General features: G+C 65.2%; 1 protein-coding gene across 1 annotated transcript; it reads right to left on the bottom strand.

Moving 5' to 3' along the window:
• Positions 1-547: 547 nt before the first annotated feature.
• HCN2 (hyperpolarization activated cyclic nucleotide gated potassium and sodium channel 2) lies at positions 548-10749 on the bottom strand. The gene is made up of 8 exons (XM_063403252.1): positions 10235-10749; positions 4627-5050; positions 3760-3921; positions 2941-3159; positions 2638-2784; positions 2105-2345; positions 1772-1936; positions 548-1638 (listed from the first exon to the last, which is right to left on the bottom strand). The coding sequence occupies exons 1-8, from the start codon at positions 10681-10683 to the stop codon at positions 686-688; spliced, it is 2760 nt and encodes a 919-aa protein (XP_063259322.1). The 5' UTR covers positions 10684-10749; the 3' UTR covers positions 548-685.
• Positions 10750-12685: the final 1936 nt, after the last annotated feature.

Below are 12685 nucleotides of genomic sequence, written 5' to 3'. Positions count from 1 at the left end.
CACGCACAGGCACCTGGAACACGCGGTAGGTGCCTGCCCCAGCCCCGGGGCTCGGGCTCCAGCGCCTGCCTCCGTCCTAGCGCTGCCTATGGGGACGTGGGGCCGTGCTCACCCCCAGCCCCGGAGTGGGGGATAGTGTGTTCGTGGGTGCTTAACAAGCCTCAGGGCGACCATCCCTCAGACCCTTCCCAACTTACCTCCAGTCCTGGACCATCACCCCTCGCCTTGGGTCTGTGAGAGGGGCGCAGGGACACGCGCGGCGCCGGGGCTGCACCGACAGCCCCGGGGAGGTGTCCTGCGGGTCACACACAGGGATGTGTTCAGGTCAGAGATATCATACACAGAGTTGGTCATGGCGAGGATGCAGCTGTGGCTTCTATGGGCAGCCGGGGAGGCCAGGGGGCAGCGGGGCTTCGCCGCGGGGAGCGGGCGACAGGGTCAGACTTTGGTCGGAGACGACACACCCGGGGGCCCAGCCCAGCGACCCCGCAGTGGGAGGAGGGCACAGCAGCCCCAGGCCCACCCTCGGCAGCTGCCCCGCTCTGCAGCGGGCGGCAGGAGGGACCGGGGAGTGGGGCTGGCGCCGGTGGTGCGGCCGTGGCCCTCACCCGGCGGCACAGGGCGGGCACGGGGTGATTTGGGGCTCCCTCCCTGCCGCCGCGTGTCCCCGTGCCTGGCGCGGAGGTCACAAGTTGGAAGACAGCCTGGACTTGGCCGGGTCCGTGTCGGGCGTGCTGGACGCCGAATCCTTGCGGGCCGCCGCCGAGTCCTGCGGCAGGGCGGGCGGCGGTGTCAGCCCCGAGCCCGTGGGCGCCGGGTGGGCCGGGGCCCCCCGTGAGGGTGCCGGGCCCCGCAGCCCGGCCGGAGGGCCGGGACCCGGCGAGGCGGCAGCCGGGCCCCCCCCGATGGAGGTGCTGGACTCGCGGGCAGAGGCCGGGGGGCTCTGGGTGCTGCCGGCCGCCAGCCCGTGGGGCAGCGAGGGCTGCGAGGCCGAGAGGGGCCGCGAATCCTGGCTGAGGCTGCTGGTGTGCAGCGCCTGTGTGCTCTTGTGGGCGGCCAGGCGCTGGGGCGAGCTGGGCGCTGGCTGCTGGCTGAGGGACAGCTGCGAGCCCAGCGGCCCTGGGGCGCCTCCGTAGGCGAACGTCCGGCTGGCCAGCGGGCTTTGGGATGGCGGGCTGGCCGCGGCCGCGGCGAAGGCGCTGGTGGAGGCGGGCAGGGCCGTGGGCTGCGCCGGGTCCTGCGAGGGCGAGGGGTTGGCGTGGGGCACGGGGGGCTGCGGCTGCGGCGGGGGGCTCTGCTGCAGCAGGACGGGGGACATGGCGAAGGGGCTGGGCACGGCCTGGGCGTACTGCAAGCGGCGCATCATGCGGGGCGAGCCCAGCGCCATGGAGCCCACCAGCGGGCTGGCCATCTGCGGGCAGAAGCTCATGGCGACGGCTTGCTGGAGGGTGGCGATGGCAGAGGTGACCTGGGGCTGGACGGGGCTGTACATGGCCGTGTGCTGCTGCAGCTCCGCCTGCTGCACCATCTCCCGGTCGTACTTGACGATCTCCTGGATGATCTCGTTCTCCTGGTTGTTGAAGACACCTGAGTTGAGGTCGTGCTGCACTTTGTGGAGCAGGATCGAGTTCTTCTTCCCTGCAGGGAGAAGGGTGGGAGAGGAAGTGCTGTGAGAGCCTGTACTGGGGCTGTGCTGGGCTCCCATAGGAACCACAGCCACTTCCTTTGCCAAGACACCCCTGTCCCCCTCCAGGCCCCCCTCGTGTCCTACCGATGCGGTCGAGACGGTCGATGGCCACAGTCTCAAAGGCCCGTCTCATCATGGGGTACTCCTCCAGCACCTCGTTGAAGTTGTCCACTGAGAGCGAGTAGAGGCGGCAGTAGGTGTCTGCACGGACACTGGCCGTGCGCCGGCCACGGGTCAGCAAGCAGATCTCTGGGGGAAAAACGCCAGGGCCGAGGTCAGAACACCACCATCGAGGACAAAACAGGGCAGGCCAGGAGCAGGGGGTGAGAGCCACCACGCCGTGGGTGCCCTGGGACAGCACAGGTGTCTCTCACAGACCCCAAGAGGGGACTCAAGCTCAGCCCTGCCAGTGCTCACCCCCAAAGTAGGAACCATCAGAGAGTTTCATCTCCTTGTTGCCCTTGGTGAGGATGCTGACCACGCCGTGCTGGATGAAGTACATCTTCTTGCCAATGGTGCCCTCTCGGATGATGTAGTCGCCCGGCTGGAACACCTCAAACTTCAGCTTGGTGAGCATCGCCGTGACGAAGTTGGGGTCGGCGTTGGCAAACAGCGGCATGGAGGCCACCAGCTTGCGGCAGTTGAAGTTCACGATTTCCTGTGGGGAAGTGGGTGAGCCTGGGATGCTTCCCCAGGGAAGGACATGCTCCCCACCCCAAGCAGCCTCATGGACACCCTGGCATGCAGATTGTGCATGGACACACTCCCACGTGGAGCTGCAAAGCTGCAGCAAGAGGTGTTTGACCCCAAGCATGTTTGACCCCAAGCATGTCCTCCCACAGCAGGAGCTGGTTGGACCCACAGCAAGGAGCAGGGAATCCCTTCCCTTGGCAAGGGGGGCAATCCCCATCCTCACAGCAGCGTCCTCCTCCCAGCTCCCCAGCTCTCACCTCCCGCAGGGGCTCGTTGAGCTCCCCCAGGATGCTGTCCTCATCAAACATCTTGCCCTGGTAGCGATGCTCGTAGTAGTCGTGGATCTTCTGGCGGAAGTCAGCGGGCAGCTTGTGGAAGGACATGTACTGCTCCACCTGCTTGTACTGTGGGGAGAGGTCGTGTCAGCCAGGACCCTCCACCCACATCCCCACTCCCTGGGGCTGGTCCCACTCCTGCCCCGATTGGGAACCCTCACCCCGCTGTGGCTGCAGCTCCAGGAGGGGACAAAGCTGTGGGGGCCCCACCCAGCGCAGCCCTACCTTCTCCTGGTACTGGCGCCGGGACGAGTCCAGGGACTGGATGAGGGCGGTGGCGTGGCCAATGAACATGGCGTAGCAGGTGGCCCCCACGATCATGCTCAGCATGGTCAGCCAGATGTCCGTCATGCTCTCGGGCGCCTGCTTCCCGTAGCCGATGCAGAGCATGTGGCTCATGGACTTGAAGAGGGCGAAGGAGTACAGCTCACTCCAGGAGTCGTTCTGCAGTGACAAGGACGACAGCTCAGCCATGCACGTGTGTGTGTGTGTGTGAGCATCACTCGAGGGCCCAGAGCCCTGGCTCACATCTGGGCACAGTCCCAGTTCTCTCCCAGCAATGGGAATTTGTTGAAAAGCAAATTTTCAAACTTTCCAAACTCCCCTGGTGAAGTAGGCAGGGAAGGAGAAGGGTGAGACAGGGAGGGGAGGAAAAGGAGGAAGCCAGGCGGAACAGAGCAGAGATGGAAATTTGATGAAACAGGATGAGACAAACAGGAGGAAAGGGCCATTTGCAGGAGGCTGCAGGGCTGAGAGGGAGCAATTAGAAACAGGGGCCATTATTTATTAATAGCAGCTTTGTGGCTAATGAGCAGAAGGCAGCAGGGGATAGGGCCAAGAGCCCCATATCAGGATATTCCTCCCACCTGGATCAATCCAGGGCTCCAGGTCCTGTGAGACCTCACCAGGGTGACAGCAGCACCCAGGGGCACCACAGCCCCGGCCCACGGGGGATGGCATCTCCTGGGGCTGGAGGATGATGTGGGGATGGGTGGGAGCCCTGGGGAGCGGGCAGGAGCGCGGTGTGGGGCAGATGGAACTCACCACCATCCCGTTGATGGAGACCCAGCAGTTCTGGGGGAAATCCTGCAGCATGGGCACCAGGAACTGCAGGCAGCCGTCCCAGTGGCAGAGCAGCAGCATCATCCCGATGAGGTTGATGATCCTCATCACCGCGCTGGCCAGGTCGTAGGTCATGTGGAAGATCTGTGGGTGGGTGGGATGGCAGGAGGTGAGCGTGGGGATTGTCCCCCACTGCCCAGCCCTGCTCAGGGCACCCATCTGCATGGCCTTAGCTGGAAGAGGCTCCCGTGGCTGGCCTGGCTCCTGCCTCGAAGTGGCTGTGCTCCATCTCCCTATTTATAGCCAGTGGGTGCCGCCGTGCTGCCCAGGAAGAGCTAATGGCAGCGAGCCTTGCTGAGGATCAGGGAGACACAAATACTCTGGGCACTGAGGAGGGAGCGGGGCAGCTCCAGGGCTCTGAGTGCAGGGTGTGGGCCAAAGCCACGCAGCAAAGCTGAGCATGTCCCCTCAAAGCAGGGTGGACCCTCAAAGCTGGGGACCCTGAAGGGCTGGGGGTCCCGCTGTCCTCCCCAAGCTCCTGATGGGGAAGGGAGCAGAGGGGAGAGAGGCAGGAGGTGCTGAGCTGAGCTGGGGGACAGGGTCCTACTGCTGGCAGAGCATAGGATGGTGTGTCAGCATGTGCCAGCCGTGCTGGCACCCGTGGTGGGTGCTATCACAGCTCAGGGATGCCCCAAACCCTCCAGGGTGGGTCACAGCCACCCACTGGCCCCACAGATCCTCTCCACCCTGCCTGTTTGTCAGGGAACCACCGCACTCGCCCGGCCCCTCCTGCTGCCACTCTCCCCACCCATCCAGCTGCTGCCAGGGGCTCCCACAGCAGGTCCCCACCTCCTCCCACTGGTGGATGTAGCGGATGAGGCGGGAGAGGCGCAGGAGCCGCAGGAGGCTGAGGATCTTGGTGAACCGGACGATGCGCAGGGCGCGCGCCGTCTTATAGACCTCCGAGTCGATGCCCTTCTCCACGATGAGGAAAACGTAGTCCACAGGGATGGAGGAGACAAAATCCACCACAAACCAGGTCTTGAGGTACTTCTTCTTGATCTTCTCGGGGTCCAGGATGATCTCTGTGTTGTCCTCAATGACAATCCCTGTGCGGAAGTTCAGCACCAGGTCCATCAGGAAGAAGGTGTCAGAGACCACGTTGAACACGATCCAGGGGGCCGTGGTCTCCTCCTTGAAGAAGGTGATGCCCACGGGAATGATGATCAGGTTGCCGACCATGAAGAGCAGCATCGTGAAGTCCCAGTAAAATCTGGGGAGTGAGAAGATGTTGGGGGATGTCACCGGCGCCCCAGAGTCCCCTCCATGCCAAGGGGACCCAGCTACCATGTCCTGCCCTAGGGGACCTGTGCCACCGGGCTGCTGTCACTCTAATGCCACCTCAACCACCACAGGAACCTTTTCCTCTCCCCAGAGGCCACATCCTGCTCCCCACTCTCCAAACTGCCCCCGGGGTGATCCTGCAGCCAGCAGAGCCCCTGACTGAGGCAGAGGATGAGGCTGAAGGCTTCTGCTGCTCTGATCTGGCCCGTGGCAGCAGGTCCTGGGGGAGGGGAGAATGATGGCACCGAGCACCGGGGGCATCTCGTGGGCTGGGGACCCCCAAACGACCGGCAGTGCCCGAGCTCGGGGGTGGAGTCACTATCCGAGAGCCCTGGGAGCAGCCTCCCCTTTCTGCGCTCCCAGAGCGGGGACCCAAGGACAAGGGACAGTCCCTGGGGACAGCCAGGGCCACCTCACCCCGGCGCCTCTCGGGGCCAGGCTGGGTCGCGGTTTTTTGGGGGGGGTGCCAGGGCGGGGTCTGCCCGCGGGCCCCGCAGCGCGGGCGGGGTGGAAGGAGCCGCCGCGGCTCCGGTGCAGCGGAGCACGTAGGGCTGCAGCTGGCAGCGCCCGCAGCCCCGGCCAGACGCGGGGGAGCTGCGGGGGTGGGCGGCTGCCCGCGCCCCTGGCCCTGCCCGCGCTGCGCTGCTCCTCCGCCCCCTCCTGCCTCACCCCGTCCTTCTCCCGTTTCTCCTCGTCCCCCTCTCCCGGGCCAGCCATGACCTTTCTGAGCATCTGCAAGGTCACAGCAGCTCCGTCACGGCAGGATGACGCGGAGCCCACCTCGGCCCTGCCTCGCCTGGCCGGGGGGCAGCAGTGGGGGGATCCCCCTCGGGTGCACGGACACGCGGGACCCTCGCCCACGCAGCCTGCTCAGCCCACCCTGGGTGCTGCAGGGTGGTGGGCAGGGGGTGCCGTGGCCACGCTGTGCCCTGGGGGATGCGGGGAGGAGGAGGAGACCCCCACCCACCACACAGCAAGGGGCGGTGGGCCAGGTTCCCCCGCCCCCCCCCTCGCTGCGCAGACTGGCGCAGGACCAGGAGGAGCTGAGCATCCCAGCTCCTGACCTTTCTCCAATGACACCTTCCTCATGTGAGGCATTGCCGTGGCAACCGGGAGTGATGTCACTGCTGCAAAACGATGACTTCACACCAGGGCGGTCCCCAGGGTACCCTCGGCAGAGGAGCTGGGCCCCCCCTGCACCCTACACCGGCCTCCAGCTGCTGCCACCAAACAGGCCCAGCTGGGCTCCCACGCAGGGCACAACCTCGCAGGGATGCTGAAATCAGCAGAGCTGCTGTGGGGCTGGATCTGCCCCTAAAACCCCCGGCAGCTCCGGTTCAGACCGACCCTGCTGTGCTGCATGGGTCCCACAGGGGCATAAGCCATGCAAAGCTGCGAAGAACAAAGATTAAATAACCACGCCAGCTGGGCAAAACTCCCCTCTGGCTCCAATCCCTCTGCAATCTGGCTGAGGCAGGGCAGAATTCGGCCTGTGGAGAAAGATAAACTGCTCCTGATCCCCCACTGCACACAACTGACCCTGTGCGATCGCCCCGGGGGCCAGCGTGCCATGCCAATGCTTTCTTCCTCAGAAGGTTCATGTGCACAGAAAAAAGATCCAATCCAGGCTGCTAAAAATATCTGAAAACAAATTAATCAGGATCCTCGACACCCCTCCCTCGCTTCTGACCCAATTGTGCGACAGTGATGATGACAGGAGGTGCCCAAACCCCTGTGAGAGGCAGCTGCCACCTTCCTGCTGCATCACCCGCCCAGGGCTTGGCATTGGTGCTCGTCTGAGGTCCTGGGCAGGACAAGAGGAGGGTCCAAGCCCTAGAGGAGGGCATGGCCACGATACACCAGGGTGGTCCCTGCTGAACTCTGCTGTCAGCACTCAGAGCATCAGGGATTGTCACTGATGACCAAAGCACTCCTGTCTGTGCTGATCTCGTGGGACAGGGATGGACAGAGCGCCTTTAGACCCCCCTCTGCCCCTGAGGTCTGAGCCCTTTGGCTGGGATGGGGCCCAGGTGCAAACCAGGCTGCCTGGTGGGCAGGAGCAGCACGGGATCAGTGAAAGATCGGATTGGGATTGGGGCAGGATCAGCACTTTGCAAACTCACACTAAATACTCATATTCTAAAAATGAGATTGCTGTGAGAAGTGGGTTGTGGAGGCCATGGCAGAAGTTTGCCCAAGCTGATGAGCAGTGGTGGCCAATGCACTGTCTGCAGCCCCAGATCCCAGCACAGCCAGTTGTGATGAATTACTGGTGCCCTCTCTCCTGGAAAAGCCTTTTACCTCTGGGGAAGGGGGGATAAGGGCTTTGCAAACTGCTCAAGGACCCAAACCTTCACCATCCCCCAAGCTGGTCACAGCCTGTCCTCCCCTTGAGCCGTGGCTTTCAGCAGCTGACGCTGCAGAGGGAGGGGCCCCCAACACCCTCAGCACAGGGAATGGGAACACCGGGACCAGTGGCAGAGCTGCCACACACACCGGGAGGAGCTGGTGAGCTCAGGAGCCCCTGTGGTGGCACCGTCCAGGCAGAGGGAAAGCCCCTGAAAGCATTTAAACCTGGGTGAGGAAGGCTCCAGCCAAGCAACACCAGGGCCGTGTGCTCTGGACGCATCTTTGCCCCTAATTCACATGCAGGAACGGCTCTTGCAACAGAAAATCACCATCAGTGAGAACCTCCTGCTCAGCTCCAACCCCAGCTCAAGCCCAGCCCCGTGGAAGGCTGGAGGAGCCCTTGGGCAACCCCTTGGTGGTCACAGGGTGATGGGCACTGCCACCACCTCCAAACCTCCAGCTGCAGCTCCTGCAGCCCCCAAAGCGATGCCCCAGGGCTGCTGCAGAAACCCCAAAAGAGGCGATGAAGGCTTTGGCGCTGGCTTGGCTGTTCCTCCAGACACCAGAAAAGGCAAAGTCAGTGACAATCATTGCCCAGCACCCAAAAGGAGGTGGCCCTGCTCCAGCACACACTTACAGGGTCTCTTTGATCAGCTCAGGATCTCACCAGCCGCCCTGATTGCTTCCTTGTCATTCAATATTTATGTAAATAGCAACTTTGGTTCCTGGAGCAAATCTGCCCTGAATTGTGTGTGAACGATGGCAGCACCAGGGCCGTGAGGAGCCTGGATTGCTCAACGATGCTGATTATGAAATGATGTCACAGATGCAGATGGGTAATGATTTTCTCTTAAGATGGGAAATGGGTTTTGCAGGGGCAAACATGACCAGGTCACGCTCCATTCTCATCACTAGGTAAATGCTTTTTTTGATTATTTTAAGGCAGGGTAACATGGGAGAATTGCACTCATGTCCCCAATGCTCACAGGCAGCGCGGGTTCCTCAGCCCAGCCTCGCGTGGGCCGATCCTGTTCCTGTGCACAGTTGTGGAGCTGGAGGATGCCATGGCTCTGCCTGCAGCTCCTCCCCACTGGGCAGGGAACTCTCCTACGCCACTTCCAGCATCAAAACACAGGCAGCCACTCTGCCCCAATGAGTTTCAAGTCCCGCTAGCGGTTCCAGGAGGATGAAGCCCGTGCAGAGCAGGACAGCCAGGGTGACTCCCCAAGGTCACTCCAGCACCCACCTGCCCTCTGCGAGCACCGGGCCAGGGAGTGATGCTGCTGCACTCTGGGGAATCCTCTGAGGCCTCAAGCCCACTGCAGGCTCACCAGAGGGAGATCCCCGCTCTTGGCAGCGCTGTGGGCTCTGCCACCAGTGCCAGGCTCTGCCAGCTCAGAGAAACAGGGCAGGCTCTGCCCTGGCATGGGGGTCACCCCAGTTCCAGCCTCCCCCAACATCCCGCAGCTGCTGAGGGTGAGGAGGAGCACAGGGAGAAGAGGGCCCAGGTCCTCCTGCTCAGCAGCCCCCAGGATTCACCTGGCACTGCCACCTCTGCTCGGTCACGGCAGGGACAGTGGAGTTCCCTCCGCCACGGGACTGGCAGTGGCTGGGCAATGTGGCCACTTCTCACCCCAAATGTGAGTGCCCAGCCAGCGAGATGAGGAGAGGGCTCCGCTGGGCTCCCATGGCAGGTTCCCGGGGTGGAAGGGCTCAAAACCCTGTGCAGGAAGCTGCCCCTGAGGGGAGGCCAAAGGCCTCCAGCTGCCCCTCTGAAAGATGCCAGAGCAGCCCAGGAGCAGCACCCGGGGATGAAAGCAGGAGGTGCTGGTCCCTGCCTGGAGCCCATGGCCACCTCCTCCTGCCTCAAGGACCCCCAGCCCACGGGGACCCATCAGTGTCAGCAGTGAACAGAACCTGAGATCTGTCTCAGGGGGATTCCCCACTCAGGCACCCAGCAAACCCTCCCTGGAACCACCCCAGCCTCTCACATCACCCCAGCCCTTGGGCAAAGGCTTCTCCAGCCCCTCTGAGGTGTCTGGACCAGGGTTCTCCCAGTGCTGGCTCACCAGCAATGCCAGCAGGGTCTCGGCTTCCCCAGCCCTGCAAGATGCCGTGCTGCCTACCCCAGACAGCGCAGCCATCCCTCCCGGTAGCTTTCACACGACTCAGGAAGCGTTTGCCACTCTGGAGCTCGCCAGGGCTCAGGGGATGGGAAGGAGATGGAGCTGCAGAGCCTTTCTCCCGGGTTTGTCATTCCTCCCCCGGCAGGCACACAGGCTGGATCCTGGGGACTCGAGTCCCCTCAGGAGGGAGAAGGATCCCCCCCAAACCGGCTGAACCCCCCAGGGACAGAATCAGGCCTCCCTGGGGGAGGGGGGAGCCTCCACAACGCTCTGCCAGGCAGCGGCAAAGCACGTCCCCCTGCCCGGCCCCAGCCCTGCCCAGGGAGGGGGACACCCAACCCCAGGGAGCTCCGGGGACAGCGCCAAGGCCCGGTGGGGCTCAGGAGGGCCAAGCCGGGCCGAACCTGCCGAGACCCCGGGAAGGACAAGGGGACGAGGGGATGCCCTTGGCACCGCGAGGGTTCCCGGCATCCCCGGAGCGGCGGCTGCTGCGCTGGGGAGGGGGATGCCTGCCTCGCTCCCTCCCGCGCCCGGCGGCGGCTCAAGGTGCCCTCGGCCCGGCCGCACCGGCGGCCCCGCTCCTCGGCCCGGTGCCCGGCCCCGCGGGATGCGGCCGAGCCCCGCGGGTACCCCCGCACCTGAAGTCGCTGTAGGGATGGATGATCCAGGCCCCCGCCGACTTGACGCGCTCCTGCTCCCTCTCCACCGCCTTCTGCGAGCCGAACATCCGCAGCGAGAACTTGTTGACGCCGGGCTGGAGCATCGCCCCGAACTGCCGCTGCATGAAGCTGGCCTGGCTCCCGCGGACCTCCTCGGCCGCATCCTCGCTCGCCCCCTCCTCGGCCGCCTTGGCCCCGCCGGGGGATGCGCCGCCGCCGCCGCAGGAGAAGGAGACCTTGGGCTCGCGGGGCGGCTCCGGGCCGGGGCTGCGCGGAGGTTCCCCGCGACGGCACTCGCCGTTCGGGGACCCCTTCCCGCCGCGGCCCCTCGCCCGCCCCGCCGCCGCCGCCCCGCCGCGCTTGGCCCCATCGGCCGCCTCCTCCTCGGCCGCTGCCTCCCCGCCCGCCGCGCCGCGGCCCGCCCGCATCCTGCCGCCGCTGCCGCCGCCGAGGCCACCGGCGGCCGAGTGGCGCCCGCCGCCGCGGCGGGGGCGGGCCGGGGCGGGCCGGGGGCGGGCGGCGGGGCTGGGCCGGGGGCCGGGCGGCTCCGCAGCTCCCCCCGCCGGCACAGCCCTGGCCGGTGGGACCGGCTACCGGGACCAGCCACCGGGACGAGCCATCCACCCTCCTCCCCGACGGCCGCGGACTCCGGCAGCGCAGTCCCCGCTGTGCTGTGGTCCGGGACCGGCCGCTCTCCCCTTTGGGCTCCGCCGCCAGCCCATCGGCCTCGCCGCGGAGGGAGCGCTGCCTACCACCGGGCCGGGGATGGGCCCCATCGCCGCGCCAGGTACCGGAGCTTTGCCCTCCCACCCCGCCCGAGGACCCATCGCTCCAGCGCTGAGCCCCCTCTGAGCCCAGCTGGCGTCAAGAGGAATCCTCCGAGGTGTGCCCGGGGATGGATACCCCGGACTGGTATCCCAGGGCAGCGCCAGCACCCGGAGTTGGATACCGGACACCGCCAAGGGGGCTGATGGAAGGATGGGACATCGCCACCGGCACCTCCTGCCCTCTGCCACGGGAAGGGGCTCACCCGGCTGCGGCTGCCTCGGGCTGCGAGGTGTCAGGGATGGCCGGAGGGAGAAGTCCGGGTGTGCCCCGAGCACCCCGAGCAGCCGGACACGGGGCACTGCCCCGGCCTGAGCCCGCGGCTCCGGGCGGGACCCGTCGGGGGCGCGGGCGGCGCGGGCGCGGCGGTGGCACCACCTGGTGCCGCGGGACAGAACCGCACCCGAGCGCGTCCCGCGGCCACGGAGGAGCCACCGACAGCCGCGGGCCCTGCGCTGAGCCCCAGGGCAGGAGACACCCCAAAAGTCGCGCTGCGGCTCACAGCGGCCTCGCTCTGCGACTTGTGCCCGGGTTTGCCTCCACGAGCAGCCCGTTTCTCCAAACCATTCCCGGGGCAGAGCACTGCTGCCCCTCAGCTGCCCTGAGCCCATGCAGGCACTGATCCAGCTTAACCTGAACGGGAGGTTGGAGATGCCAGAGCCAAGAGATGAGGCAGCAGCTCCAGGCTCACCCCGCGGCGTCGGGAAGCAGCGGCTGAGCAGCGTCCCTATGGAGCCCAGAGCACCCGTTCTCCCTCTCTGAACACGATGGGACACCTTACCAGGAGCCTGTTTGAGCCGTCCCTGTCCGAGGTTGGATGTGGCAGCCCCTGGGCCACGGCAGGGCTGTGCCACAGCTCACCAGGGCAGCTGCAACGCAGCCCAGAGCAGCAAGATGCCAGCTCAGCCCCTGCCCGGCTCCCGGGGCTGTTGTGCCCCTGTCCCTGCCCAGCCACACAAAAAGCACAAGTGGTGCTTTGTGCTGCGGCCCAGAGCGGGGTCAGACAGGACCCATCATCCTCATCAAGGAAATTAAACCACGCATTGATTTTTCACCAGGATGGCGCAAGGCCGGGGCTGTGAGAGCCTTGCATAACCCATTAACACGGCTCAGAGCCGCGCTGCCCTCGCTGGGGTGGCACAGCAAGGCAGAGGGACCCAGCCACCCCAGCACCAGGCTGTCAGCACTGCCACCAGAGCTGCCACCACCTCTCTGGGCACAGCGTGGCCACCACAGCCATGCTCCCCCCCTTTGTCCCATCCCAGGCAGGGACAAGCATCTGGCTGCAGAGCAAGGTTCAGTCACAAGCCCAGAACGAAGCAGGCAGGGGCACCTTAGGCCAGCTGGGAGCACAGGGTGGCTTCTCCTCAGCTGTGGGCTCTGCTGCCTCATTCCAGGGGCAGGAATGGTGGCAGAGGGCCCCTGAGCTCAGGGCTGGCAGCAGAGAAGGGACTCCCCTCCCCCAGATCCTGTTCCAGCCCCAAGGCCCTGTTTTGTGCACAAATGTCTCACCCCTTTGCTCTCCCCAACCATAAAGAGCAGTGCAGCGGTTTCACATTCTTCAGTCAAGAACGTGATCCCTTCCTGGCAAAACCACCACAAGCA

Source organism: Prinia subflava, chromosome 8 (assembly GCF_021018805.1).
Source record: "Prinia subflava isolate CZ2003 ecotype Zambia chromosome 8, Cam_Psub_1.2, whole genome shotgun sequence".
NCBI classification, from domain to species: domain Eukaryota; kingdom Metazoa; phylum Chordata; class Aves; order Passeriformes; family Cisticolidae; genus Prinia; species Prinia subflava.
The sequence above is the reverse complement of the archived record's forward strand: the minus strand, read 5'-3'. Positions and strand labels throughout refer to the sequence as shown.

Bases quoted from the DNA above. Each gene is read 5' to 3' on its own strand.
- HCN2 (XM_063403252.1), bottom strand. From the start codon at position 10,683: ATGCGGGCGGGCCGCGGCGCGGCGGGCGGGGAGGCAGCGGCCGAGGAG. The intron at 2,785-2,940 runs GTAGGGCTGCGC...CTCTCCCCACAG, and splicing joins GGCGCCAGTACCAGGAGAAG to TACAAGCAGGTGGAGCAGTA. The intron at 1,639-1,771 runs GTAGGACACGAG...TTCTCCCTGCAG, and splicing joins CGACCGTCTCGACCGCATCG to GGAAGAAGAACTCGATCCTG.